We start from the raw sequence: 23,720 nt of genomic DNA on the forward strand, positions 1-23,720 counted from the left end.
CGTCACTGAAGCAGCGGGCAGCAACACCGAGAAGCTTCACTTTTATTACTGGTGAATTGAATCCGCGACCGACCAGCATCCCACGTACAGCGAATCTATCCACGTAGAATGACCGCGACCATGGCGAATTCAACATCCAGCGGCGAGCCGTTTTACATACGGTACTAGTACGTCTACTCTCTCCCCCTCCCCCGCCTCTGTCAATTACCCATTACGCGCATGTGCGTTCCACGACAGCAACAGCAGCCAGCCAGCCCGCCCAGCTTTCGTCGCTTGCACCGACACACACTTCTCACCCACCTGCTAACCTTTGCGTCGCAACCAACAGCTCCGGCCACAGCGGGCGCTTCGGCCACGAGTTCCTCGAGTTCGACATCCGGGTGGTCGGCGACGGCCGGTCGGCGGTGGCGCGGTACGCCAACAACAGCAACTACCGCAACGACAGCCTGATCCGCAAGGAGATGTGCGTCTCGAGCCTCGTCGTCGACGAGATCAAGCGCATCGTCCGCTCCTCCGAGATCATGAAGGAGGACGACGGCAAGTGGCCCCAGAAGAATAAGGACGGCCGCCAGGAGCTCGAGATCCGCTTCGGCGGCGAGCACATCAGCTTCGAGGTACGTTTTGCTTGGCACGCCCCGACGGAGGAGGAGCGGAAAAGAAGAAAAAGGGTTGTAGCGCGATAGACCGGAACTGCTCAGTTGTTGGAGAAAGAGGGCGGAGGAGGTGTACCCGGGAATTATCTTTTGGAAGCACATGCTGACCCAACGATTGAAACAGACAGCAAAGATCGGCTCGCTCATCGACGTGACCGAGTCTGCCGACCCGGAAGGCCTGCGCGTCTTCTACTATCTCGTCCAAGACCTCAAGGCGCTGGTCTTTAGTCTCACGTCCCTGCACTTCAAGATCAAGCCGATCTCGTGAATCAGGTGGCGTTACACTACTTTACTTCGTCAAGCATCCATGTCTCCGCGGCCGAGGGGGCCGAAGTCGCGCCGGGTAGCGTTATGACAGTAATTGGACGGAATTGGAAGGGTTAAGCAAAATTAGGAGAAGGAAGGCTGCGAAGGTCACAAAAAACGAAGAGGAGCAACGTCGAGTGATTAGGCACGAAGACTTGGAACGAGAGGAGATGATGATGATGATACACAGTAATACGTGTATGGTTTTCATGAATCATGTACACCGAGTCTTGACTGACCCGGTTCGGTCAGTTGTGTTTATGATGTCGGCCCCTTTGCCATACTGAACTGGCCAAGGCTGAAAAAAAGGACTCCCAATAATCAATATACCCCCCAATGCCGCGCGACGAATCACGAATAGAAAACAATTCGTACGCCGCTGTATTCTAGATGACAAAGTCCAAAACCCCCTTCGTCGCCGTTCGCTGATGCTATATATGTAAAATATGTGTATATCCTTGATAAGTCTGGCATGGAGGGTCAGCCCGAGGTCCTGTTCCATGTCCATACATGGAAGCAGTCAGCTCGGGTTCCCATTCCATAGCCAGTCAAGAAAGTATTTCAAACTCCCCGCCATTAACCAGACCATCTTGAAAATCGATTCTACCGCCCTTGTTCCATTATGTCGTTGGCCGTGACATACGTGTTCGCGTAAAAAAAGCATAGCACATCACTCTCAGTAGTTGTTCCTCTAAACTGCTCATGGTTGCGAGGGAAAATTTCTGGCGGGTTCCCTCAAAAACCTCCAGGATCCGGCGAAAGAGAAAAAGGGCCACGGTTTCTGCCTTGAAAGACCGTACGAGTTTCACGCCGTATCGAGCCTCGCTCAGCGCAAGCCCTTGGGGGGAAAGGGATTCCGTCTCCCCCTGCTCTCTCACTCAACAATGTGTGGATCTAGAGGGTTCTCATCTAAACTCCATGGCTCCGAAGCAGCCTCTGTCCTCGACGTGCTTCAGTTCCAGCTGCTGGAATCTACTGTACGCAAAGCCAAGTCAGTAAATGTTTCTCCCCAAACGTTCTTTTCCCCCCATATAGGTTACTTACTTCTCGCTCCTACTGTGGAAGTAGATGCCGCTAATGCCCCCCTCCCGCTGGTTGAAGCATATATAGTAGAAGCCCTCAAAGCTGGCGCCGTTGATGGTGCGGACGCGGTGGTCGGGCACGAGGAAGTGCTCCTTCCAGCGCATGAAGATGTTCTCCTTGTTGTGCAGGTCCTGGATGTGCAGATCCTTGATGTGCACGGGGCCCTTCCGGGCGTGCTTAGCGTACGGACGAAACGCCGTGAACTTGTTCCAGTGGTTCAGGTCGATCTTCTCGGTCGCGCCCCAGCTCTCGTGATTCGTGATGAAGTTGTACTTGGACCCGATGATCTCGCCCTCGAAGTACGTCGTCAGGGTCGGGTTGTCTTCTGTGAGGCCTGTTTTTGTGGGTGAAAAGGAGTGAGAAGTCAGCTTATGTACGAACGCAAGCGCGCAAAACGTCGGAAGGACGCAGCTGGCCCTGAGGCAAGGGGACCTTGCCCGTGCCTCGGGGAGGAAGGCGTCGCAAACAAAACAGGGGCCGTTTTGTTTGCGATGGGACTTGGAACTGACCTTGTATCTTCAAGTAACCGCACATGAACGATTCCTTCAGGTCGACGTACTTGATCTCGACCTGCACGTCGTAGATCTGGCGCTCGGACTGCTGTGTCCCATGGAATTTGCTGCCCGGCCGCAGAAACGACGAGTATGACATAGGCGTTATCTGTAAACCATGATTAGCGAGATGTCAGCGGCCACAACAAGCTTTTTACACACGCAAAACACCAAAAGCAAAAGGCGCGAGACAATTGCTCTTGGCGCTTGAAGAGAAACGTGGGGTGACACGGAGATATAGGATATATGAGCAAAGGAACGTACCCTAGCATTAGAGAAGTCGTAGCCCATTGGGGGGTTGCAATAGTCATGGTGTACGCTGCTAGACATGGCACTGCTGCTGGCTTCCGCCTTGTCACAGTCTGCAATTGTCGATGGGGACATGCCATCGAATGATGTAGTAGCGCTGTCCCTGCTTTGCGCATGGGGAACTCGGCCCCTGCCGCGGCGGCTCCTCGCTGTCGTAGCATTGTGGTCTTGTTCGGTATTGTCGTCTGCAGTCTTAGTGGATGACGATGGCAATGCGCGGGTATCGAGCTGGTGGTGCTCAGGCGCAGGCGTCGTTTCCGCAGTGCCGACACCGCTCCTCGAGTCGGGTCGGGGCGAGCCCGTGTTGGATCGCGAACCGATGTCGTCATCTATCGTGACTTGATGTGACGTCGATGAACCGGGCGACATGACTGTGTCTTCGCCGCCGTCGGCGTGCATGCTGCTTTCTTGTTCGTCGGAGTCATCCCCGTCGGCGCCTGCTGCTGCTGCTGCTGCTGCTGCTGCTTGCTCTGTTCGCCACGAGGATGATGAGGTGGAGGATGCACGCCATTCGTCGGGGCAGGACGAGCTATGGGACCGTGGCGGCAACGCTGGCGGCGGATTGCTAGGCATGTTGAACGGCTTCCTTCCAGCAGCTGGTGGATGGAAAGGTAATTAATAAGGCAAGTAATAAAGGCAGGTGAGGTAGTAACGGTCGCCGTTGCTTGTGGTCGAACGTAGCTTCAGGACCCGCGCGTAATACCCAAAAGCCTAACAACAAGCGTCCGGTATGGAATTAGAACAAAGAGACGAAGGGAAAAGATACAGGCGATAAGAAGGTCTTCCAATGGCAAGAAGCGGGAAAAGAAGCAGCAGCACGGCCAACCACCAGCTACCACCTACGCAATTGCTGCAGGTTTGAGCAAGAAACGCCACACAAACTTCTTTTCGTCCGATTCGCCGGGGGATGCTGCGAAGACCGTAAAAGGGAAGAAGGGAATTGGTTGACGAAACCCCCGGGCCGGTTTGGATGGAAGGATGCTGTCGTGTTGAACGTGGGATTAAAAAGCAAATGGTGACGATGATCGTACAGTACAATACAGTCCCGGTGAGGATTGGGGGGCAGATTGGTATCAAATGTAAAGACAGACCGTCAGGACGACGGAGTTGGAGGTGTCAATGTTTGTTGTACAAGTAAGACCGGAGGCAAACGTTGAAGGGTCTCTGGCACAGCATGGGATGCAGCTAGTGAAGCATCAGTATTAGACGGTGACAAGTATAAGAAAGAACGAACTCCAACAAGAGGGTAGTGGGTTAGGTAGGGGTAGGGGTAGGGGGTAAATGGTATGGTGCATTCCATCCTTTACTCCTCAGCCCACTTTCCGCCCACCTCGGGCTATCCTCCTGACTGGAAGCCGGGGGATCTGCCTCTTAATCAAGATAGGCGTGTCTATTGTACGTAAGTAGTACACAATGCCAGAGACCCATCGATGCAGCTTTGTACGGACAGCTGACGATGAATGCGCCCGGAAGTGAGCGCATAGTAGAATCAGGTGTGAGCAGAGCACGGCAGGTGGGTTTGTAGGTAATCGATGCACAATCCAGACCGCGCAGACCGCATAACCCCAAGGAAAGTCCCCTACGCCCGACAGCGTGTCGAGAGAGGGCAGTTGCATGAGCTTCTTCCATCTACCTACATACAGACCGCCTTGTCTATGCAGGTGTCGTACTGCTTGTGCATACACCTACTCAGGCACAAGAATACTATATGTAAGCAGAGAGCACGGAGATGATGCATCACACCCGACATCGTCTGGAGAGGATGGAGCTCGTCGGACTGTCAGGTGAGTTGTTTGCTATCGTCAGTTCATGTCGAAATTGCCTGATGGTGAGCCGCCAACACAATAGTTCCAGAGGCCAGCTCCGACAATGACGCCGAAAGTTTGACATGGAAGTGCGTGCTTTTTCTGCTGAAGAATGGGCCGGTTCGCTGGAGTTCTTGACAGGCGATTGTGGGACCCCCTCGACACGATGATCAGATTGGCTGGCAATGGGCAGGAGGGGACCCAGGCATACCCCGGGATTTGTCCGTTACAGGGCAGTTTAGGCGGGATCGTAGCTCCACTGAATGTGCGCACCCAAGCACCCATCCGCTGCCACATGCAACCTGTCCTGGTGCTGCTACCCATGCGCCATCCCCCTACCTGATGAATGTCTTGATACTGCATAGGGTGTGCGATAACAGTTCTATTTGCGGAAGAGCTATATATGTGTAGCCTGCCCGCCGTGTTGTCATTGGTTCTGTGCCTGATATATTCGGTGAAGCCCAAAGAGCTACCGTAAAGTCAACTACATACTAGGTAGACTGACTGAGGACCGGCTTGCAGCTAACCCAGATTCCATGCTAGGCAGGCTTCGAATTACCGGAATGAGTACCCCGGGAAATGTCTCATGCTGGTTGGCTAGCCGCAAAAAAGAGCAGTTCAAGTGCAATACGTATAACCAGAAAGTGTTGCACTCGAGCATGCGCTTCAAATGGTCAAGGAATTCGACAGTGGAACTCCTTCAAGCTTGAAGAAGTTTGGTATAGTGTACTTTCAGAACGTCGATACCATGGGCCATAATAATACGGCATGCATAGAGAATGCTGCCCCGTTCATGTGCGTCGAAAAGTTTGGGTGGGCTGTCAACGAGGTTCGAGCATGCAGCTCTGAACTTTGATGCTGCTCACGATAGCGGTATGAAAGTCTGATGGGACCTTGACGTTACCGACTACCTGGTGAGGTGTGCCGCTGTCACCTTGTTAACCGACGATACCGCGGCCGATTCTCTATTGCTTGTGGAGCAGGAGTCTGGTTGAACCGTAGCCTATTTTGGTGCAATGCCGATTGCGGACTCAACCGCTTCTTGCGTACGGAAGCCGTTGAAATAGTGGCGGCGGAAGGGATTCAGCTCATCGGCTGTAACACCATCGCTGATTTGCTCCCTCGACTGCCACTCAAGGAGAGCTTTCTGGTCTACCTCCGAGTCTGACAGACGCCGGTAGGTTATCAGCCTCCTCGACCATTTGTTGAAAACCTGCGTACAGACCACCACGATCTCCATGCAAGGGTGTTTTGGCACACCGATTTCCTGGTTCTCGTCGTTGGCGGTCGGCATCCAGAAAGACAAGCGTCCGTTGTCTACCAACGTATCGGTCGCAAACTGGAGGACATCGTCGAGCATGGCGATAAAGCTGTAAGGCTTCTTCGGCGGGACATATTCTGGCAGGTTCCACATCATCTTGGACTTCTCCACGACCCACGGCTGGTTCACCGGGTCTCGTGCGCCCAAGACCTTGAGCCCTTCTCTGACTCCATATGGAGGATCGCAAAGGATGCCATCAAGAATTCTGGCCTTTCGCACCGGGCTGTTCGTCAGGTCGCAGACGAAGCAGTCCCCTAATAGGTTCTTGAGACCGTACTGCTCGAAATTTCCCTTCATGCTCTTCTGTTCGCCATCGCCCCTCACACTGCGCCCGTCTATGTCGCTTCCGAACCCGAGGGCACCCCACTGTGCGCAGGCCACCGGAAAGCTTCCAGTCCCCGCGAAGGGGTCGTAGAACATCTTGCCAGGCGCTGCGAGGGCAATGTTGGCCGTTATGAGAGCCAGCTCACTATCCATAGATGTGGTCGATATGTAACCTCTCTTCTTGAGGTCGAAGGTCTGGATTATATCCCTGGCGGATATCGCAATGAACCTACCAAAATGCACTTTCATCGGGGCAGGTAATTTTCTAGGGACGGCCCCGAATTCCCACTGCTCAAAGATTGTGAAATCTTCCTCAGGATTGACCATCTTGATCTCTCCGTCGAATGGTAGGTATCCGAACGAGTTGATGAGCGCAAGCCTCTGCTTGTTGGACCTTGAGCCATTGAAGGCATCCAGGGAGAACTTGAAGCTCGGCTCCTTGTACTTGGGCCACAACTGCGAAGTCTTACGCTTCACTTCCGCATGCAATTCGTCCAAGGAATCGCCCGTGCCCCAGTGCTCATGTATGCTCTGGGCCAAGATTGACCGCTTGACTATTGCTTTGGCAGCATCCTCGGAAGGGAGCTGCACAACACAGAACGGTGACTGGGTTTTCGAATCAGCGGCATGATCTTGGGAAAGGCGCCACGGGAATATGCACCGCGAGATGAACAAACCTCGAGATCATAGTGTAATATTTGCATATCAACGCCAAAGACCAACGCCAGCGCCTGTATCTCCGGGATCCGGAATGTCTCGTGGGACTGGCTGAAGCGAACGAGATACTCCATTATGCACAGACGAACTCTTTGGTATCACTTGCGGTTTGATACGAGGGGTGAATTCACTCCAACTTGACAGTTGGTTCTATGGTCAGACGCACACTTCGACTTCTCCCACATTCGTGGACTGGCGCCTATACGATACCTAATGCCTTTCCACTGCTGCCCTGATTTGAGGCGCCCAAAATGGTTTTTTTGCGGTGGAATAGGATGTGGCATAAAATTTGAGGGGGGTGAGTCAATCACGAAAATGGCCGAGTGCTTAGGATAGTGCCAGTGCTACTTGATGCATAGACCCTATTAATTGCATGGCACAGTTCAGCTGCTTAAAAAGATGCTTGCCTGTGGGTATCGTGTTTTGCAGCAAACCTTGAGCACAGTGCGACTACAAGAAAAAGCTCAAATCTTCGTAAAAGAAAGCCGCGTTTTCGTTAGAACACGCGCCGTGGTGTCGTTGTATCCAGCTTAGCAAACCCGACCGTCTAAACGATTCAGTTATCCAAACCTGAGTCCGGAGCCGAACGACCTAGTGACGTCTCTGAAGCACCCAAATCTTGAAGGGGAAAAAAACGATGTTGTCGCTACCTGAGCCGACTGTGTACCAGTCGTCAAAATGCTTCACCACCTATGGCACTATGAGCTACCCTGATCCGAAGCAGTTACCTACGAAGGGAAAGCCATGGAGTATATTACTCGCGACAGATTTCATCCACAAGGTCGGTCACGCGTCAAGGGAATTTTTTCGATATCTATCTGGGGCTAACTTCGCTGTTCCTGACTAGGTCGATGTAATTATCACTGCAGAGTCTGTGGACAAGGTCAAGGAGAAGCTCAGCAACGATGCATTCGCTCCAAAGTACAGTCGTGTAATTATGACCCTTGGAGACATCCTGACTGGGCAATTCTTCACACAATACATCAAGATAGGTATGGATTGTGCCATGGGCTCGACTGACGAATTTGCCGCTGACTGGATAAATGCAGGGAATATCATGATGCTTTCGGAATGCAAGATTGGAGTCGCCAATGTATTCACGTTGAAGAATGGTAACAACCCATCTCCTGAAACATAAGAGTTGAATTAATCTTGTTTCAGGTTTGCTTAAAATGTGTCTTGATAAGGAGACATACGAAAGAGCTGGGCTGGTCGGCCAACCTCACGGAGTCGAGGGTAAACGTGGGCTTAAGCCAAGATGGGGTATGCTTCAAGCTAATCTTGCCGCAGAACATCAAGCTTATCACTGTTTTAGTTGTCGAGTATGATCTTCGAAGCCCTGCGAGTTTTCCGGGCAAGAAGGGCTTCGACAGGCTGATATATGCGTGCAAAAACGTGTTCAATCAGCCCCTTACTTGGCTGTTTCTCAATCTATCTCAAAGTAAGGACTCCGGGCGTGCGTTGCTGGTCGAAACTAACAGACTTGACCTCTAGCCCCTGACCCAGATCCCCTTGTAGGCTTTGCGCCAGTCAAGTATACCTCATCGCCGTTCATCATGGCGGATCGTCATACACTGATACCAGTGATTACGCCTCCGCAGTCTTCTTTGGGCAAGGGCGGAAAACTCGACCTAGAAGAGTTCGCAACGGACATGTATGAATGGTTGTCGCTCGTTAGGCTTGACAGTCCCAGGATAACTGCTGGCGACAAGATTGACCCATACCTATCGCGATATTCTGTGCCAAACGTCCAAGGCGACCCAAAGCCAGTCACCCTCTGCAAGGTCAGCTGGCAAGGGTTCATTGACCCAAACTGGACCAGACAAGTTTTGATAGACTTGATTCTCTCCACTTCATCACGCTCCTGGTTTGCAATGAGCACAAGCTCATTCGAGAAGGGGGTTGCAGGGAAGGGCGGCGATTGCATGATTCTGAGACCAGCTAACTCCCCCGGGGAATACGTCATGTGGGACGTCCATGGGCACGAATGAAGTTGCTAGCGGAAAACTTCACTCCTATCGTTGCCGGACATTGCGGTCATCCAGATTTTGTTCGCCTATGGCGTCCTGGACAAGGCGACGCAGTGCAGCCTGGCCCTCTTCGGTGTGGAAGTCATCGCGACCTGCCAGCTCCTCAATCCTCCTGCGGAACTCCGGATCAATATCAAGCTCCTGCTCGTCCGCTGGCGTCATTGTGCCGACAGTGACTGCCATGCCCTCCGGCGCGGGTGGAAGCTGCGTGGCGGCAGTTGGTCCCTCGCCAGGAGCAACCGATCCGTTGGATAGGCTTTGGCCCGCAGTTCCTCTCAGGTATTCGGCAACCTGGGGGAATTCGTCCTCCTCCGTAATCTTCTCCAGTGCTGTCTGGCCTTCTGCGTTCTTAGCGTTCACATCGATATTCAACTCTTCCACTAGGACCCGTGCCGCAGCGACGCTCTCTACGACGAAGAGAGCTGTTTCGTTGTCTTCGTCGCGCAAATTGATGTCGACGTTGAACTCCCGGATCAGGGTACGGGGAGGTTCTAGGTGTTCATAGCTGGCGGCGGCGTGTACGAGGGAGTAGCCATGCTCGTCCTGCCCCGATGCCAAGGCGGGATCTTCGCGAAGGAGGGGCAGAAGCGCCGGGCTGTTGTCGGCGGCGAGGAGGAATGGATTGCGCGACATGGCGGTTAGGTATTTGGACGTTGCGAATATTCGAGATCAAATGTTCCGCGCCTTGATTTTTGCTTGCAGTGGTACGCTTTTGCGTCGTTGTAAAGCCTAAGGTTAGGGAATCGTTCCCGTGATTACCAGTACTCAAAATTAGAGATGATCTGAAATTCGAATTTCTTCACCAAATTGGCGTCCGGTATGACGCATCGCTGGAGGCCAGTCCAGGTGCCTTGCCCCGCCACAAAATTAGGTGCCCAGATGCCTTAAAAATGGAGGGGTAGTTGACCGAAATACTACCATGGATGAAACCCGCAGCTTCGCCCTCTTCTGTTTGCGCCGCACTGTGCTGTTGATTGCCTGTAGATGCAAGGAACCAACAGAGGCTGTCAAGTAAAGCTGAATCCAATCCTTGCTACGGGGCTGAGTATCGAAGTAGGTGAGATCTAAGCCGCAATCCAGTGAGAGAGATTGATCATTTCGTTGACATCTTCGTTTACCGTTCTGCAATTCTGAAATCCTTCCTGCCCCACACCCTTCCACTGACATTCGGACGAAGGCAAACTCACCGTACACCTGCAAACAACGGCCCTGCTCAAATCACACGAAGATTTGGATTTTGTGTGAGGCGCCTCCCGACTACCCAACTGTAGGCACCTTCCATCTCAGCCTGACTTGAAACCCCATAAGTTGATTCGGTCTGGCACTTTCCTCTCAAGCTTTCCGTTCAAGTTTAAGTGAACTCATCTGCAATCATTCTGGTGTGACTCATCCGGGGTCTAGTTCCTGCTCGGGCCAAAACGTCCATTTGATCATCACCTTCATTGATACCTTTCATGTTGTCTTGGAGTACAAAAACGTACCCAGACTGCTCATTGCCCCCCAACGGATATTTCGCTTTGCCAGAACACCAGTCTTGCAGCGTTTATGCATTCGCAAGTGCTGAGACGAACCACACTTTCTTCAGTCTACCGCAAGATCTCCCGTCTTGCAACGACTTCGACATCGTTCCCACGATCGTCCCTTTACCCATATCACCACACCGTCCCCATTCGACATCATCCCAAGAGCTTCAGTCATTACACACACCTGAAGATGGATTCTAATATCAAAGTCCCATATGAGGACCAAGACCCCCAGGAGGTCAGCTCACTGTTGGCTAGCCTTAATAGCAAGTCGGCAAAGAAAACCTTCAAGGCGAAGAAGACTAGCTTCAAAATTGAAGGCTCTCCAGACGGAATCGTTGTCGACGCATGGAAGTTCCAGGAGTGGGATTACAAGAAGCATGGCTTGCCAGTGTATGCCCGAGGGTTGTTCACCACAAAGGATCGACGGGGTCGGGATGAGATCTGCATCAGAGGCTATGACAAGTTCTTCAACATCGGCGAAGTCAACGAGACTAGGTGGTCAAAGATCCAGACAAACACACAGGGACCATACGAGCTGACGCTGAAGGAGAATGGCTGCATCATATTCATTGGTGGCCTGGAAGATGAGACCTTACTCGTTTGTAGTAAACACTAACGGGAGCTCGATCGGATGTGGTAAGCCACTCCGTGGCCGGTGAGAAATGGGTGGACCGACAATTAGCTGCTATCGGCAAGACCAGAGCAGACCTGGCGAGGGAGCTACGCAAGAGAAACGTAACAGCCGTTGCAGAGCTCTGCGACGACGAATTCGAGGAGCATATCCTTGCATATGGCCCAGAGAAAGCCGGGCTCTACTTGCATGGCATCAATATCAACATCCCAACCTTCACCACATACTCTAGCGAGCTCGTACAACAGTTTGCGGAGGAATGGGGTTTCCGCAAAATTGCTGTACAAAAGTTCGACGATGTTACCACTACAAGAGAATTTCTCGAAAAGGTTGCCGAGTCTGGTGCACACGAGGGCAATGACGTGGAGGGATTCGTTATTCGCTGCCGCATGTCGCCAAGCCCTACAGTGACTCCGTACAGCGACTGGTTCTTCAAGTACAAGTTCGAGGAACCATACTTGATGTACCGACAGTGGCGAGAATGCACCAAAGCCTTAATCGCCGGCAAACCCCCAAAGTTCAAGAAGCACACCAAGATCACCGAGGAGTATCTGTTGTATGTTCGGAAGCGATTAGCCGAAGACCCTAACCTTGGAAAGCTCTACAACCAAAACCACGGTATTATCCAGCTGCGAGACGACTTTTTGGCCTTCAAGAAACTTAAGGGTTCTGAGGCAGCCAATTTGGAGACCGAGATGGGCGAGGATACCTCTGCACTCATCACCAACGATGTGGTGATTGTGCCAATTGCTACAATTGGCTGCGGGAAGACCACTGTCGCAGTGGCCCTGACACATTTGTTTGGCTGGGGTCACGTCCAGAATGATAACATCACTGGAAAGAACCGCCCCAAACAGATGACACAAGCTGTGGTAGAGCATCTCACAAACCACCCTGTTGTTATTTCAGATAGGAACAACTCGGAACGTCGCGAAAGAGAGCAAATCATCAAGGATGTAAAGATGGCGCATACAGGTGCACGTCTCGTTGCCATGAACTTTGCTCATCACGACCTCGATGAAGTCCGACGAGTTACCCGGGAGCGTGTACTCGAAAGAGGCGACAACCACCAGACTATTCAGGCCGCTTCGGAGAAAGCCAAGGTTATTGGTATCATGGAGAACTTCATCCAGAGGTATCAGCCCTGCGATCCGGAACAGGAGCCTGACGCAGCCTTTGATTATGTGATTGATCTTGATGGTGCTAAAGACAGCCGTGCCAACCTGGAGACCATGGTCCAAGAGCTGCACAAGAGATATCCTCGCCTGATACCCGAAGTTCCTTCAGAGCAAGCCATGGACGATGCAATCATATCAGCCTTGAATAACTATAAGCCCAACCTCCGCCACAAGATCCCCGACCGCAAGGGCAACAAGGGCAACAACGCCCAAACCCAGCAGCAGCCTAAAGTCCAGAAGAAGAAAGTTTTGGAGTACATGTCGGTTTCCGTCCCGTCCAAAGATATCAACTCTGCTTTGGAGGCTGCTTTTAAGGGCGTGGATGCCGAGACGTCCAAATTCTACAAGCAGCTCCAGCTCACGCGTCGTGTTCAGCCGATGTTCCATGTGACATTGATGCACAGAGCCAGCTCCAAGGACCACCCGGATCTGTGGGCCAGCTATGCCAAAATGCATACGGAGAATACGGACCCTGACGGAAAGTTGGGGAGTGCGAGATCGAGCTCGAGCGTGTAAGTCCCTTTTGCCCCCTACACTTCCTCCACATATTTACAACTTGCTGACAACTGTTGTAGGTGGTTTTCGACTCCCGTATTATGGCCATCGTGGTCCGCCTGGTAGACCCCGAAGACCGCTGGAAGTGTGTCAACGATGTCGCGCACATCACGGTCGGCACACGCGACGATGGTGTCAAGCCCAAGGAAAGCAATGACTTGCTAGCCAAGTGGCTCAAAGATGGAACAGGCGAAGAGACGGGTATCGGCGAGCGCGTTTTCGAGCCGAAGCTCGTGCTCAAGGGCGTGGTCAAGGGAGTGCTCTCGCGATAGGTGGCCGAAAGTGCTCCAATCCCGATCAGAGAACGTCGCGTTACAGGTGGCCCAATCAGCGACCGAGACGAATCAGCTGAACGAGGCAGGTATTCTAAACGAGGCAGATATCATGGTCGAGGCAAAGATCGTGGCCAGAAAGCTAAGCCTAATCAAGGTGGACCTCTTGCACGAACATCTCGTGGGCGCCCAAACCGCGGGCGCGGTGAAAAATGAGGGAAGCCTGGCAACCATGAGCCCACGTAGGACCTCAACAAGAATACTGTTATCGATTTGGCTGGACGACATAGATATCGGGTTGCCTCATACGAATAACCCCTCGATGAAAGAAAATCCTTGCGACATCGTCAGACAATTTTGGGAGAGCAGAAAAAATAGTTGTTAGCAAAATGGGGTCGTCTTCTTTGCTTACATATATGAGATTATCTGCTTCAGTACAACCTGTCAGTGCATGTGATTCTTCATTTGCGTGTGTGTACAGAACGCATCATGGTGACATAGGCTTCTCAGGTCCGATTCTTCTGTATGTTTGTGTCCGTGTCATGTACCCTGACATGCGTTGATCGATAAATCCATCGTGAACAAGAACCATATCGCCTTGGACCATCGTCCTCGACCTTACTCCGTATCGCCCAAACAACGCCATTTCCCTTTTTCTTTACCATTGGAAGAAGTAGTAGACTACCTTTCATTTACTACCCTGGTTTAGTTGCCCTCCAACTCGTTGGTCACCTCCACGAATTTCTCCCACATACTCCAAGCCGCGCCGCTCTTGACGGCCCAGCGCGCGCGCCTGACGCCCTCCTTCCAGCGGCCGCCGCCCGGCCCGCGCTCCGTGATAACCTTGCCGCCGACCGCGGTGGTGGTGGTATCGGCGTCGACGTCGCAGATGCCCGAGACGACGAAGAGGGCGGCGGTGTTGATGAGGACGAACTCGAGGATGGGGTCGTCGTCGGCTATCTCGCCGCTCAGGATCTGGCGCAGGATCTCGGCGTTCTGGACGGGCTCCTTGCCGGGGCTGACGGTGCTGAGGGGGTGGCGCGACAGGCCGAAGTCCTCGGGCGTCAGGGTGAAGTGCTCGACCTCGACGTCGCCGCTGGCGTCCTTGCGCTCGACGAGCTGCCAGCACAGCGTCGGGCCCGCGCACGAGACCTCGTCGAGCTGCTCGACGCCGCACACCACCAGGCCCTTGCGCGCGCCGCCCAGCCGCAGGGCCTCGGCGAAGACGGGGCCGAGGTCGTCGCGGGCGACGCCGAGCATGCGGGCCTCGATGGCGGCGTCGCAGGGGTTGGCGAGGGGGCCCATCAGGTTGAAGATGGTGCGCCAGCCGAGCTCCTTGCGGATGGGCGCGACGTACCTCATGCCCGGGTGGTAGACGGGCGCGAACAGGAAGGCGTAGTTGGTGCGCTCGTAGACTTTCGCGAGGGCGCGGGGCGTGATGCGCGACAGCGGCGGCGCGCGCGGGGTCATGGCCAGGAGCAGGTCGGCCGAGCCGGACTTGGAGGTCGAGGCGCGGTTGCCGTGCTTGGCCATCAGGAGCAGCGAGGAGGCGAGGATCGAGGAGGTCGTGCTGATGTTGAAGGTATTGTGGCTGTCGCCGCCGGTGCCTACTATGTCGCACTACCGACCCAACAAAGTAAAACATGGTGGTTAGCTTCTCGTTTCCAAACAGTGAAACTGAAATATACATAGAATATTGTTGTTCCCAGAGAAATAGAGGCATAGATGAAACTTACAAGTCCCCCCAGGTATCGCCCCTCAGGCCGCCCCTTGCGCGCGACCACGTCGCTCAGCTCCGCGAGGTCGATCTCGGCCGCGGCGCCGCGCATCGCGGACGAGGCCTCGGCCAGCACGTCGGCTCGGCGGTCCCAGCCGGTGAAGTGGAGGCAGGTGAGCAGCGAGCCCGTCTGCACGGGGCTCAGGCTGTTGGGGAAGATGAGCGCGAGGGCCTCGGCGATCTCCTTGGCGGTGACGTTCTGCTGCGCCGGGTCGGGCCAGAGGCGCTGGAGCAGGGGCGGATGTCGACGACGGCCGGCTGCTGCGCCTGCGCCGCGATGGACGCGGGCTGCTGGGGTTGCGTGTCGGTCATTCTTGGGAGGGGGCTGTTTGGTTCTTATCGGGTGGTTCCGCGTCGCTTTGGGCGGCGGCGGCGGCGGCGGCGGCGCAAAGGGCTTCGTTTCGTCACAAAGTCGCGATGGCGGGGTAGTAAAGCTGAGAGAGAATCCAAATGTAGCTCTTGTAGGTGGAATTCTGGCAAATCAACAACTGTCAGGCTTTTCTAGACGAATTCTAATTTCCAAATCACGAGAGACTTTAATGGCAAGGAGTATTGCCGATAATGGCACGCAAGGGGAGGAAAGTGGTATTATTTAGTTGGCAAGCTTGCGGTGACTCAAAAAAAAAACATGACGGCAGTGAGAAGTGAGTATGGAAGTACGTAAAGTAACGATCCACAAGCGGCATCGGGACGAGTTGATGAGACACTGGCAGTTAATACGCCCTTGGTGTCAATGGAAGCTCAGTGGCATCGGTACCATGCCCGTTACAGAGGAGGAAAAACCACCTCTATCACTTTTCTCAATGCATATCGTAACCAACATGATAGATTCAGCTACCCGCGATACCGATGACGAGGGGCAGGTAGTGTCGCAATTGCCCAATCGAGGCACTTTGGGGTCAAGCTGTAGCTGTGGAGTCCAGGCCCCCAGGGAGCTCTGATCCTGGCAAGGGTGCAAGGGCGCGGGCGGCGCACCTGGGCAGCCAGTAAATGTCGGAGAGGATTTACCCCAGCGCCGGTCACCAGCAAAGCACAGACCCCCTCTAGGAATTTGGGCCCGGCAAAGAAAGCTTCACGCGCGATCACTGGAAGCAGAAAACGTTCCTGGACGAGCAGTGGTAGGACAGGTGGCCGGCATAACACCATAATCCCCTTACCAACATGTCTGCCCGACTCAATTGCTCTTCGGCGCGTTGCGTCGGTCGGGTCATCAAGTCCCAGACGGCCAACTTGCTTTCTAGACCTGCACCAGCTGCGGTAACTCTCATCGGGACTTCGATATCTTCAACGAGACACTATGCCGTGGCTTCTCGACCCGCGCCCTTGAACCTCAAAACGCAATTGCCCGAGAACTATGTCTCCCTGACCCAGCCACCCACTGCTCGCCGGCCCGAGAGCCGGAAATCGCAAATGATCCGCCAGTACACAGCTCTCCTCCGATCGACTCCGTTAATGCTCTTCTTCCAACACAACAGTTTGACGGCCGTCGAATGGGCCGCGGTCCGCCGAGAGCTGCGCGCGGCATTGAGGGCGGTGCCCGCGCCCCTAGTTGGCCCCGACGGAAGTATGCCGGTCGACATCACAGAGTCGATAAACTTTCAGGTCATACGGACACGCATGATGGACGTCGCAATGAAGATCGAGGAGTTCTTTGACCCCGAGGAGGCCGCCAAGCACCCCAACGCCTTCACCCACGATCTGTCCCAGACGGCATACGAGGCGATCCAGGCAGCGGACAAGGAAAACCCCAACACAGCCTATGCTCAGCTGAGGCATCTGTTCCACGGGCCTGTTGCGGCCTTGTCATTCCCGACAGTATCGCCCGCCCACTTGGCCGCGGCACTGAAGATCCTGTCACCCAGTGCCCCCGACTTCCCCGCTCCCACTCGGCGGAAGAACCCCGGATATTACGATCTGACAACCCAGAGCGGCTTGCAAAAGCTGCTGCTCGTCGGTGGCCGTGTGGAAGGTAAGGCGTTCGACTACCAGGGCGTGCGCTGGGTCGGCGGTATCGAGGGTGGCTTGGATGGCCTGCGCGCCCAGCTCATGTACATGCTCCAGAGCGCTGGTCTGGGTCTTACTACGGCCCTCCAGGGCCAGTCCAAGGGGCTGTGGCTCACTCTCGAGTCCAGGAGGACGCAGTTGGACGAGGAACAGAACCCCAAGAAGGAGGATGGAGAAGCCCCCAGCGGCGAAAGCGTGGATGGTGCATGAGAAAGATACCAAGGTGTATAAATGTACAATACAATATGTACCAATTAGAGGCCTCCGGGTTCGTCACAACGTCAAAAACATGAACATTGAAACATTGCGTCTGAAGTTAAGTACCCATGTACATCGCTGAACCAGCACTTTTGCCATTGATGTTTCCAATGGCGGACCGTTGGCATCAGTACTCGTGGGTGCCCGAAAGACGCAATTGAGTTCGACTTGCGATTGCTACTACTAGGTCCATGCCCAGTACAAATCTAGCATCCTAACCTATCGTCGGCTTCAGGAACATCGACCAGCTTCAAGTCTCCTGAACGCCATCTATTAGCAGGGACAATTCAAAGATATGGAGCAAAAAACAAAATAAAATCAGCTTCCAAATAACTACTTATACAGCAATATCAAAACGTGAAGAGTGCATTTAACATTCGATTTTTGTAAACCAATGGATATAAGAACACGAGCCACTCGCTGATGCACCCGAAATAGATGAGCTACAGGATCTGGTTCACGCTAAAACAAGACCCTGCAGGTCATGTTCCTAGAGGGGCGGAATCTGCCGTTGCCGATCCCAGGGCAAGCTTGCGTGCGTAAGACCGATCCGGCGCAAGCGCTATGCGCATTCCATCAAGTAAACTTCAGCTTAAGCGTCATCCCTCACCGTCATTCCTGCTTGTCTACCTCTGCCTGGTATTACACAACGAATCTATTTCTTGCCTTTTTCAACAATCCGGCAAGCCCTTCGGAGGAGAAGAACACAAGTAGGGAGCACATTGTGATGCGCTATCGAATTTGAAACTTGGCGACCTCGAAAGCTTGGACTGGATACGATAGCGAAGCAACACCGAGCCAAGCTAAGAATACGAAGAACAATCGCAACGAATTATCTCCGTATCGCGAGATAAGCCACCACGACGAGAACCTCTTTCACACACGCTTGTCTGTCAGCCAGCTCTAAAGGAGAAGAAGCGCATTGAACACCAACCTGACGACCAGCCCAAGATATAATAATACCAGGGCCACCCGAACAATCCGAGCGCACATACAAAACCATGGACTTCGCACCCTACCAATCCTCCCCGCCGGAGCACAACCGCCCCTGGTCGCCGCCCCGAACGACGGCCTCGCCGCTGGCCTCCCCCCGCGGCTCCTACGACTACCCGCGCCGGCCCAACAACATGTCGTCGCCGCCGCCGCTCCAGCACCCCCAGCCGCAGCGCCAGTGGTCCTCGAGCCTGCCGACGGCGGACCGGTACAACAACAACAACACCAGCCGGGGGTTGGAGGCCGGGTTCGGCAACAGTCCTGCTACCGTTGCGACGAGCGGTGGCGGCGGAGGGGGAGGGTATATGAGTGCGGGCGCGGGCGTGAGCGAATTCGACACGAGTCTGGGTTTGCGCCTCGACTATGAGGCGGCGGCGGCGTATTTGGCGATCCCGCCTGTGGGCGCTATTGTGTTGTTGATCTTGGAGAGGAGCAGTGATTATGTCCGGTGAGTAAGGGAGGGCTTTTTCAATATCAATTGATCGAGGCTCGAGGGTTGAGGTACCAGGGTGGGTGTTTGCGATCCCCCAGGAATATCCTCGGCCTCCATCAAGGATAGGGGCAGCGAAGCAACACACAGGGCTGTCACGTGAGTTCAGCATGTTACGAATATGGCTAACCAAACGCTTGACAGTTTCCACGCCTGGCAATCGAGTTTGATGTTCACTGCCATCTTCATCATCCACCTCATCTTCTCGTGGTCGACATTTCTGAGCTGGGTTATGGTCCTCGCTGACTTGGCACTGATGTGGTATCTGGCTTTAAGAGCATACCGAGATGCAGATACTCTCGACAGGTAAGTCTTACTCATACCATTCATGGTTTCAGCATGCGAATGACTCGACTGACCGTCCTACCATCAGGTATGAGGTACCTATTTTCGGACAGCTCGCAAGCCGAATACTGGATGATGAATAGCCGGAATATTATGATGACCACACGGAAGATAATGTTCAGACAGAACTTTGATAGATGATTAATGAGAACAGTGCAGCAGGGCTGTCTATGGACTTGCATTGGTGGGGTTGGTTCGGCCTGTCAGGGGTCCGTCAGGAGATGAGAAGGCTTCTTTCACTGTATGTCTTTAAGCAACTGTTGTACATATACCCCGAGCTACCTCGACTGAGACATAATACATGCCTTTTGATCAACATCAGTGCCGTGAAGGTGGACAACAGTGCTACTGACTTGCTTCAGGCAAGAGCTGCTCTGTAGAATCGTCTTCGCCCCTTAGCGAGGATATCATTTATTCCTTTGATAAGAACTGTTGGCAATTCTTCAGTTTGCCCCAACACTCTGCAAAGGATACACCACTTGATAGAGAATGCACTTTGATATCTAGCAATTGTGTTCAAGACTGTTTTGTTAAGCTTGCTCACCTAGCTTATCACCAGATGTGATTCAGAGATCTCTACCTACGGGTACTTACATATATACAATCGACTACCCTGCCAGATCACGCTACCTTAGGTAGTGACAACTCAAGGCGAGTACAACCGAGTGATGAATATGATCTCGATAGGTCCTGGTGGTCCAGATCTTCATCCAGTTTCTTCCTCGAGAGACTGCCGATGAACTCCCAGTGCAGTGCAGGTTGGAATGTATTAGGCACTTGGGACGTTGATTTCGGATCCAACTGACCCTTTGGTGTTGTGCTATTCGAGTTTCAACATCTCGAAGACAGCAATAGTTCACCGACACTGGCTGCAGACATCGAGAGCATTTTAACAAACAATCACTCATTTATGAAATGAGGTATCATGCGGACATCGGTAAGCCTTGAGAGAGAGGGTATCAGAGAGGGATTTCAATATCTCTCTGTTCTTGCCACCGTCTCATCAAGTCATCCACTGCACCTTCTACCGGCTAACTGGCAACATCGCCGACTAGTTTCCCTTGAAGTATTCACTCTGCTCACTTTCACCTCCACCCTACCTGGAACCACATCCCACTCTCTTCGTGGTCGATCACACACACTTTCTGTTGTTGTTCACCCCTCGACCTCACCGTGTTACGAGAAGATTTTGAACCATTCCAGTGTTTCCGTTGCAAAACCAACCGCCTTACCATATTCTGTTTTCCTTCTTGGAATCATCACACACGTTCTCTTATACGAGAATTTTCCAAAAGGGTTACCATCTCGAGAAACAAGTTGATCGCATTCCGTCACAACTCCCACTTCCGTCGCAACTCCCAGATTTCGTCACAACTCTCATATTCCGTCACAACTCCCAAATTCCGTCACAACTCCCAAACTCCATCGCAACTCCTACTACCGTCACAACTCCCAGGTTCCATCAAGACTCTCAGATCCGTAATACTGGAAAGATCAGCAAACGATATCTGTTGATCGGCAGCTTCAAGCAATTCATACTTTGTAACTACCAACACCATAATCCGCCATGTTTTCGGTAAGCAGAGCAATCTTGGCAATAGTTGGACTTCACTCACGTATCCCAATCTTCGAGCTCAAAGACGCCCAAGGCGATGCTTCCGAAGGAAGTTGCGAACGCCGAGGGTCAGGAAGCCGCAGACACCATGGAGAAGACGTGGGATACGACATCCTTTCTAGTTCCCTACAAGAAGAACCTCCGACCTCCAGTGTCTCAGTCGTACGTAGACCGTCTGGTAGCCGAGGCGCATTTCGACAAGTCGTGTAAGTAAAACTTTTGGCTTTCTCTTTTGTATTACAGCCAATGTCCTAACCTTGCATATTTACTTAGTCAAGAACGAACCTTAGCCGTGGAACGAACAGCCTATTGTCGGCGAAGCATCTAAGCCGTGGCTGCCCAACTATTTCCACTACTGGTTCGAGCGGCAGCGCCTCGAGAGCAGCCCAGCAATGCTGGCGGCGAGGGAGGCTGATCGGCTCCCCTAAGCGACTCTAAGAAGCATCGCCTCGCTTGCGAGAAGGCGTTGGCCTACCAGCCGAGCGTCCCTGCCAAGACCAACAAACCCGAGCTCGTCGAGCTGCACAAGGAGGCCAAGCAGCAGATCGAGACGCTGATCGACGTGTCGGGACAGCACAAGCAGCTCGCGACCCGCGAGAAGGCGCGAAGGATCCGTCTGCTCGCCGAGGAGAAAGAGCGACACCGCCGGGAGCTACGGAAAGAAAGACAGAAGCACAGACGCGACCTTGAGGCCGAGGAGACGCTGCACTGGAAGGTCTCGAAAGAACTGGAGCAAGAAATCTCGGATCTCCGGCATGCAGGTCACGAACTCCCAGAACCTGCACCCGAGCCTGCCCCTAAACCGGCGGTAGTCGCGGAGCAGCAGCGCAGCGCGGCACAGTTGGAGCTGGACGAGCAGCAGCGAAAGATCCAGGAGAGCCGCATCGAGGCCCTCGAGGGCAAGCTGAACAAGCATGCCTTCAGTATCCATATGAAGTCGTACGAGAATCGCGAACTCCAGTCTAAGCTACGCCGTGCCGAGGCGAGGATCAAGGCTGTAGAGTGTGAGAATGACGTGCTTAGAGAGGGACCTGGTCTGGGGATGAAGCGAAAGCACGAGGTGGACCCTGAGGACGAAGACATCTATAATTAATCAGTGGGATAATTCCGGTTGATTTCTCAGGTTTATGAGCACGGCGTTTCGAGCATAGGGCAGGACTCAAGGATGGTTATCAACAGCTTGCCAGGGTAGGAGGGGAGGAAGGGATTTGGGAGATTGAGAAGTGAAACTGGCCTATTAGCGCCCTGATATTCACATCGCGTCTGGATTCTAACTTTAGTTCAGTACTTTCGTTCACTAAGTAGTCTCAATTTGCGATTCATTCATCTCTGATATTGTAAGCTCTTTTTCAGTGTCGGTAAGTTTCCCCGGGGGTAACTGCTTCAAAAGTGACTCAAGCAAGAGCCGAGAACGTATGGTTAGGCGACACCATAGTGACGAGGATGGTTTTCCTGGTGGAATAACCAACAGATCAACCGGTGGGAGATAAGCCGGTGGGAATCAATATGTACGCTATGGCCAAAGGGGAAGTAGAGGGGGGGGGGGGACCAATCGTTGCCAGGGGAAAGATAAGATAAGTATGCAGCAGAGGGAGGTATATAATTCCTAATAAGTGATGATTTCAGCAGCCACGACGCAAAGACCGCCAACTCGCACAGTAGGGCCCCTGTCCCAGTCGGCCGAGCGGTTGCAGATGCAAACTCCTGCGTAAAAGAGGCTAGATAAAATCCCCGGTTGGAGGTTGGCTTGAAGTATTCAAGGGGTTTTTTTCGTACGGTTCGATTCCCGCAAGGGGCGATCCTAGCTTTTTTGTCGATTTTTTTTTTTCATTTAGGATTACTTTCCACCTGTCCGTTGCCCCCTTTGCCTTCGACGACCTACTCCGCTCGTTTCCATCAATAACACTCGTATGCCTCCAGATCCTCCACTTCTTATATGCTCCCATTCGAACTGGAATGTGTAGCACCTCTTAAATGTGAAGGTCCATATGATCCAGCGTTGCCCGGCCGGAAAAGACTGGCAAACGCGCTCTGACAAAGCCGGACCTGTACCCGTTGCTGGAGCCTGCCTCCCAAGCAACGAGTTTGAGAATGGGCCAAAGAGCAGGTACCGCCCCAACAAACATTTCTACGTCCACCTGTTATCTAGATAAGCATAAGGTCATCGAATTGAGAATTTGGGAATTTTATAGTATCGTTACATCCGCACCGCGACGATGTAAGTACAAGGGCGGTTGTGTAGAATTTGGGTAACTTACGTGTACCTCAACGCAACAGGCGACTACAACCCCATGCTGTCGAGATGTTGGTCGCCAACCTGAGTCATGCAGTCTTTGACAATAGTGGCGGCCGGAGTGCTTTCCAGGGGAAAGCCAGTTTTACTTCTTCTGGAGCTCACAGCATGCAAGAAAGGGGTACGACGGCAGCCCCACTAAAAATACAACAACCCTATATGGTGTGTGCAACGTGCTCGCCGGTATTTAAAATGCTCCTGGGAGGTGGGCATGGGATTCTGCAGAACGGTCTGGATGAAGGTGTCGCGTGTATATGTCAGAAACATCTCCACATCGGACCGGTCGATCACAGGTTACGACGCCAGAGAAACATACCAGTGTCGTGTCAGAAAGCGTTCGGAGGACATTTGGTAGGCTACACGAAGCATTCTGTTTCCTCTGCTTGATAATTCCTCAAGAAGACAAATTACAAAAACCCCAGTGATGCCAAACATGGCAAACTTCAGCACACATACAAAATGAACAACGAGGCGTTTCCTTTCTTGCTCCTCCCGGGAACGAGGAGCTCTTCGACAACGCCCAGTCGTTCTTCGAGGGCGCCTGTGGGAGCCGCCCATCCTGGGTCGAATGGTCCCCGTATATGAGGAACTAACCCGCGGTTACAGCTCCCAGACGCGGTTGATACTAGACGTGGCCGGTGGCCACGGCCACGAAATAACGGAGTTCTACGAGAGGTTTCCCCG

General features: G+C 53.1%; 10 protein-coding genes across 10 annotated transcripts; 6 read left to right on the plus strand and 4 right to left on the minus strand.

Annotated features, from left to right (window-relative positions):
* Positions 1 to 120: 120 nt before the first annotated feature.
* On the plus strand, positions 121 to 921 carry PG994_002745 (protein mago nashi like 2; the record flags this gene model as incomplete). The annotated part of the gene is made up of 3 exons (XM_066854154.1): positions 121 to 167; positions 329 to 614; positions 778 to 921. The coding sequence occupies 3 exons, from the start codon at positions 121 to 123 to the stop codon at positions 919 to 921; spliced, it is 477 nt and encodes a 158-aa protein (XP_066720009.1).
* Positions 922 to 1,864: 943 nt separating this feature from the next.
* PG994_002746 (Vacuolar import and degradation protein) lies at positions 1,865 to 3,475 on the minus strand (the record flags this gene model as incomplete). The annotated part of the gene is made up of 4 exons (XM_066854155.1): positions 1,865 to 1,931; positions 2,004 to 2,376; positions 2,552 to 2,702; positions 2,858 to 3,475. The coding sequence occupies 4 exons, from the start codon at positions 3,473 to 3,475 to the stop codon at positions 1,865 to 1,867; spliced, it is 1,209 nt and encodes a 402-aa protein (XP_066720010.1).
* Positions 3,476 to 5,710: 2,235 nt separating this feature from the next.
* Positions 5,711 to 7,143, minus strand: PG994_002747 (S-adenosyl-L-methionine-dependent methyltransferase; the record flags this gene model as incomplete). Its single annotated transcript, XM_066854156.1, has 2 exons — positions 5,711 to 6,958; positions 7,030 to 7,143. 2 exons carry the CDS (start codon positions 7,141 to 7,143, stop codon positions 5,711 to 5,713), a joined length of 1,362 nt encoding a protein of 453 aa, XP_066720011.1.
* Positions 7,144 to 7,706: 563 nt separating this feature from the next.
* Positions 7,707 to 9,060, plus strand: PG994_002748 (uncharacterized protein; the record flags this gene model as incomplete). Its single annotated transcript, XM_066854157.1, has 6 exons — positions 7,707 to 7,850; positions 7,917 to 8,061; positions 8,119 to 8,181; positions 8,231 to 8,332; positions 8,385 to 8,510; positions 8,564 to 9,060. 6 exons carry the CDS (start codon positions 7,707 to 7,709, stop codon positions 9,058 to 9,060), a joined length of 1,077 nt encoding a protein of 358 aa, XP_066720012.1.
* A 24-nt stretch (positions 9,061 to 9,084) lies between these two features.
* PG994_002749 (ankyrin repeat-containing protein) lies at positions 9,085 to 9,732 on the minus strand (the record flags this gene model as incomplete). Its single annotated transcript, XM_066854158.1, has 1 exon — positions 9,085 to 9,732. One exon carries the CDS (start codon positions 9,730 to 9,732, stop codon positions 9,085 to 9,087), a length of 648 nt encoding a protein of 215 aa, XP_066720013.1.
* A 1,080-nt stretch (positions 9,733 to 10,812) lies between these two features.
* On the plus strand, positions 10,813 to 13,261 carry PG994_002750 (RNA ligase-domain-containing protein; the record flags this gene model as incomplete). Its single annotated transcript, XM_066854159.1, is given in 3 exon segments — positions 10,813 to 11,230; positions 11,248 to 12,944; positions 13,010 to 13,261. 3 exon segments carry the CDS (start codon positions 10,813 to 10,815, stop codon positions 13,259 to 13,261), a joined length of 2,367 nt encoding a protein of 788 aa, XP_066720014.1.
* Positions 13,262 to 13,966: 705 nt separating this feature from the next.
* PG994_002751 (anthranilate phosphoribosyltransferase) lies at positions 13,967 to 15,724 on the minus strand (the record flags this gene model as incomplete). Its single annotated transcript, XM_066854160.1, has 3 exons — positions 13,967 to 14,881; positions 14,998 to 15,472; positions 15,699 to 15,724. 3 exons carry the CDS (start codon positions 15,722 to 15,724, stop codon positions 13,967 to 13,969), a joined length of 1,416 nt encoding a protein of 471 aa, XP_066720015.1.
* A 475-nt stretch (positions 15,725 to 16,199) lies between these two features.
* PG994_002752 (mitochondrial 54S ribosomal protein uL10m) lies at positions 16,200 to 17,252 on the plus strand (the record flags this gene model as incomplete). Its single annotated transcript, XM_066854161.1, has 1 exon — positions 16,200 to 17,252. The coding sequence occupies one exon, from the start codon at positions 16,200 to 16,202 to the stop codon at positions 17,250 to 17,252; it is 1,053 nt and encodes a 350-aa protein (XP_066720016.1).
* Positions 17,253 to 18,301: 1,049 nt separating this feature from the next.
* Positions 18,302 to 19,211, plus strand: PG994_002753 (uncharacterized protein; the record flags this gene model as incomplete). Its single annotated transcript, XM_066854162.1, has 3 exons — positions 18,302 to 18,741; positions 18,928 to 19,089; positions 19,157 to 19,211. The coding sequence occupies 3 exons, from the start codon at positions 18,302 to 18,304 to the stop codon at positions 19,209 to 19,211; spliced, it is 657 nt and encodes a 218-aa protein (XP_066720017.1).
* Positions 19,212 to 20,695: 1,484 nt separating this feature from the next.
* Positions 20,696 to 21,836, plus strand: PG994_002754 (uncharacterized protein; the record flags this gene model as incomplete). The annotated part of the gene is made up of 2 exons (XM_066854163.1): positions 20,696 to 20,905; positions 21,186 to 21,836. 2 exons carry the CDS (start codon positions 20,696 to 20,698, stop codon positions 21,834 to 21,836), a joined length of 861 nt encoding a protein of 286 aa, XP_066720018.1.
* Positions 21,837 to 23,720: the final 1,884 nt, after the last annotated feature.

This window comes from Apiospora phragmitis (genome assembly GCF_038363925.1).
Source record: "Apiospora phragmitis strain CBS 135458 chromosome Unknown utg000003l:1.0-2676785.0:1.0-2680665.0, whole genome shotgun sequence".
NCBI lineage: Eukaryota > Fungi > Ascomycota > Sordariomycetes > Amphisphaeriales > Apiosporaceae > Apiospora > Apiospora phragmitis.